This window comes from Saccopteryx bilineata, chromosome 7, assembly GCF_036850765.1.
Source record: "Saccopteryx bilineata isolate mSacBil1 chromosome 7, mSacBil1_pri_phased_curated, whole genome shotgun sequence".
NCBI classification, from domain to species: domain Eukaryota; kingdom Metazoa; phylum Chordata; class Mammalia; order Chiroptera; family Emballonuridae; genus Saccopteryx; species Saccopteryx bilineata.
Genome location: NC_089496.1, coordinates 84915202 through 84919603, shown reverse-complemented (window position 1 = coordinate 84919603; position 4402 = coordinate 84915202). Strand labels below are relative to the sequence as shown.

At 52.2% G+C, this 4402-nt stretch overlaps 1 protein-coding gene across 1 annotated transcript; it reads left to right on the top strand.

Annotated features, from left to right (window-relative positions):
- The first annotated feature begins 1505 nt into the window (after positions 1-1505).
- On the top strand, positions 1506-3656 carry FRAT2 (FRAT regulator of WNT signaling pathway 2). Its single transcript, XM_066239875.1, has one exon. The coding sequence runs from the start codon at positions 1733-1735 to the stop codon at positions 2420-2422; it is 690 nt and encodes a 229-aa protein (XP_066095972.1). The 5' UTR covers positions 1506-1732; the 3' UTR covers positions 2423-3656.
- The last annotated feature ends 746 nt before the right edge of the window (positions 3657-4402 follow it).

The following is a 4402-nucleotide window of genomic DNA, read 5'->3' as shown; positions in this document are numbered from 1 at the left end:
TAGAAAAAATCTAAGAAAAATGAAACTGAGTATTTAATAAATTTCTGGAGGCAAGAAGACTCTAAATTTAGCACTGTGTTAGAAATCTCAAAGAAAGGGATTTTTATAGATTTGACTACATTAAAGTTTTAGTGAGAAAAAAAAAAATGCCTGTACAGGGCGAAAAAAAACCCCTGAAAATATACTCATACCAAAACATGAAAATAAATAAAATAAAACAAAAACAAAAAACATGAAAATAAAAAAGAGTTAACTTCTCAGATGTAGAGGAGTCATGAAAAAAATAAGCTCAACAGGAAAAGTTTATTAGGGAACGATCGGCAAAAACAGGAAGTACAGGTGGTTAACACTTAGAAAACTACTTTATCCAACTAAAAACCAAAGAAATAAAAACTGAAAGGAGTTACCAATTTCATTTATGGAATCAGAAAAAAAAAATTAACTCTAGTACTCAAATACTAGTGAAGGTGCAATGAATAATGTATGCTCACATATTAGTGATGGGAAGGAAATTTAACCACTGGAAAGCAGTTTGGAGCACTTATCAGAAACCTTAAAATATCCATACCCTTCGACCTAAATTTCTAATCCTGAGAATATGTTTCTAGGAGTCATCAATATGGAAAGTTATAAACACAAAAATGTTAGTCCATTAACTTATTTACAATGGAGAAATTAGGTAAACAGTAAATGTTAAAGTAATTTTTAAATTATGCTACAGCCATTTGATGGAAACTTACGTAAGCATTTTATGTTCTCCAAGTGTATGCAATAACACAAACACCGTTCATGGTGTATACCAAGTGGAAAAGTGTACAACATTGTATATGTGGCTGTTTCTATCACACTTTAATAGAAAAGGCTAGAAAGGAAAAAGTATGTTAATAAGAACCATGTTTGAGTACTATAATTATAAGAGATTTTTTTTCATCGCCCTATAGTTCTATTTGAATCTTTTCTTTAATGAAAAAAAAAATCAACTCCTCTTTAGCCATGCGGTGGCGCATCATTCTCGCGTTGGTGCTTGAAGACAGCTCAGGGGAAAGGCTCAGAAACCCTAACCCAGATCGAAGACGCACCACTTTCCGCGGGTGCCGCAGCACACCCAATTCTTCCCCCTTTCCCCGCCTCCACCTTTCGGAAGCCGGACCAGGGCCCGTCCCTCCCCCACCACTCCCGAGTCTGGGTGACGGCGAGTGTGCGGGGGAGGAGCAAGGCGGTCCCAAGTGTTGATGACACGTGGGGAGGGAGCTAGCGGCTGAGGAGGAGGGGTTAGGCGTGTGGGTGGGTGTGTCTGCGAGTGGGAGAAACCAATCCAGGTAACCTCAGAGTCTCCATTTTCTTGTGTTGCCCATCCGCTCCGGGACCTACCGAGGTCTCCCCACACATGAAACCCCCTTATATGTGGACACCGAGCTCACATAAGAGAAGGCTCTGGCCATGACCCTCCGCTGCCCCAGACGCCCGCCACGCGACGCCTCCCCCCACGTCTCCCCCCGGGCCCGCGCGGTGGTAGAGCCCGGCGGCGACGTCAGCCATTGTTTACAAATCTACCCGAGCCGGTAGGATTCAGGCTACCGCGGCTGTAGTGAGCGGTTCGAGGGCCCGCGGGTGCCCCGTCTTCGTGTCCGCCCCGGCTCGGGCTTCGGCCTCAGCCCCGCGACCGGCTCCGCCGCGGCCCACAGAGCCACCAGCGACGCCCGCAGAGCTCCGGGTGCCCGGGTTGGGGGCCATGCCGTGCAGGAGGGAGGAGGAAGAGGAAGCCGGCGAGGAAGCGGAGGCGGAGGAAGAGGAGGAGGACAGCTTCCTCCTGCTGGAGCAGTCCGTGACGCTGGGTGGCTCGGGCGAGGTGGACCGGCTGGTGGCCCAGATCGGCGAGACGCTGCAGCTGGACGCGGCGCAGGACAGCCCTGCCTCCCCGTGCGCGCCCCCGCTGCAGCCCCCGCGGCCCCCGGCGGCGGTGCGGGCGGACAAGGCCCGGCCCCCGGTTCTGCCGTTGCTCCTGCCGCCCGCGCCGGCCGAGGCGGTGGGCCCGCCGCCCCCGGGGGCCCTTCGCTGCGCCCTTGGGGACCGCAGCCGCACGCGAGGCCGGGCTGCGCCCTACTTTGTGGCGGAGCTGGCCGCAGGTCCCAGCGCGCTGCCGGGCCCGTGCCGGCGAGGATGGTTGCGGGGCGCCGTCGCCTCCCGCCGCCTGCAGCAGCGTGGATGGCCCCCAGCCGGGGCGCGCGCCCACGACGACGACCCGCACCGGCTCCTGCAGCAGCTCGTGCTGTCGGGGAACCTCATCAAGGAAGCTGTGCGGAGGCTCCAGCGAGCTGTCGCTGCAGTTGCAGCCACAGGCCCGGCGGGCGCCTCCGGGACTGGGGGCGGCCGCAGCGGACCGGACCCAGTCGCTCTGCAGCCCTCCGGTGCCTTGCACTGACCCGGGCCCCTGAACGAGGAAGAGGAGGCCGCTGCGCAGACCCATCAGCGTCCTGCCTTTACCAACCTGAACTGAAGCCGCGGTCGCAGGGAGGCTTGTGAGGAGAGACCTAAACCCGAGAAGTTATCGGCCCCTGCGAGGCTGTCGGAGAAAATCTGAAAGGGGAGAAATGCACGGGCCAGGACACGTCTGTGCCGCGTGAGAATTTCCCCAGCCACCTTGGGGCCAAGGACCTGGGGTAAACTGGGAGAACTACGGCAGCTACTTTTATCTATTTGTACCTGACTTAACCCTTGGGGGCGTTGTGTGCTTGGATTGTTTAAGATAGTGTCCCAAAGGGCGGGAATCGTGAGGGCTTTTATAACAATACTTGAAAACTTAATGACACGAATACATTTTCTTTATTTTCCGGTGGAGGAGCTTAGTGAAAATGGTGCTACAATTGCTGTGCAAAGAAATTCCGGAGGAAAGAAGAATACAAAAGCTTGGTGGTGGGTGGTTGGCATCGCTTCCTTTCTTCCACCTAATTGGCGGCTGGTCGAGGTGGGAGATGTGAACTCCAATTAGAGTGGAAAAGAGGTAGAGACTTTTGAAACTGGATAGAGTTGGAGTTGAATTTAGACTTTTAAGTAACTTGACCTTGTTACCTATGTTTGAAGGTCACGGTTTGCTGTATGTGGGAGGATGTGGGGTTCCTGGGAGAGCTAACTCACCCGCATGCCCTTTCTTTCTCTTGTTCCAAGAAGAGCCCAGTCTGTGCTTTCCCACCTTTTGGGAGTCTCCCAAGGAGACAGGCAGAGAGAGGGACATGTGGGGAGTTATTTGTTTTTTTCTGTGCTTTCCTCTTCCCAGAACTCCTCCTCCTCCTCCCATGAGGCCACTCTTGGCCATGCCATGAGCTTTCTCAGAAACAGTCATAAACAATCTCAAGTCTCTCTGGTCCTCCCATTCTGCCTTTCTTATTTCACCAGTTCTGGTGTTCACGTGCGTGGATGAGACCCTGGCTGTTTTCTGCTCTCTCTGGATCCATGGTCCTGAGCCTCCGTGGGTCCTCACCCCTCACAGTTTTCTCATGCCACCAACTCTTCTTTGTGAATGACTGAAACCGTTTTAAAAATGTGACTCTCCAGGAGGAGAAACCATTACCCTTGTGAAACTTGATGGCGCTTTAAGTAAGGTGCCACCCCCAGACTTAAAGGTAGCTAAACGCATTTAAAAAAAAAAAAAAAAAGATTCAATGGCTTGTTCATCCTCCAGATGTAGCTATTGACGTACACTTCGCACCGGAGTGTCTGAACTTGTGGTGGTCCTGATTTATAGGATTTCTTAATTAAAATGTCTGCTGAATAAATCTGTTTTTTGTTTTGGAGCATGGTTTGGCTTTTTGGTGGGAGGTGAGGGGAACAAAAGAACTTGGGAATACATTTAATAATGAAGAATGCACTTGGGAGAGACCTAGGCTCCGCACAGAGTACTGGTAGCCCTGCAGGACTTCAGTGCTTCTGGTTAATGGTCCACAAGATCAGAAAATTAAGTGCAAGTTTTTTTTTTGTTGTTGTTTATTATTATTATTATTTTCTGAAGCTGGAAACGGGGGGGGGGGGGGGACAGACAGACTCCCGCATGCGCCAGACCGGGATCCACCAGGCATGTCCACCAGGGGGGCAATGCTCTGCCCATCCTGGGCGTTGCTATGTTGCGACCAGAGCCACTCTAGCGCCTGAGGCAGAGGCCACAGAGCCATCCCCAGCGTCCGGGCCATCTTTGCTCCAATGGAGCCTTAGCTGTGGGAAGGGAAGAGAGAGACAGAGAGGAAGGAGAGGGGGAGGGGTGGAGAAGAAGATGGGCGCCTCTCCTTTGTGCCCTGGCCGGGAATCGAACCCGGGACTTCTGCACGCCAGGCCGACGCTCTACCACTGAGCCAACCGGCCAGGGCAAGTCCAGGTTTTTTAAAGCTGTTAGATGGGCTTCTACTCCCTT

Coding starts and splice junctions, on each gene's coding strand:
- FRAT2 (XM_066239875.1), top strand. CDS start 1,733: ATGCCGTGCAGGAGGGAGGAGGAAGAGGAAGCCGGCGAGGAAGCGGAG.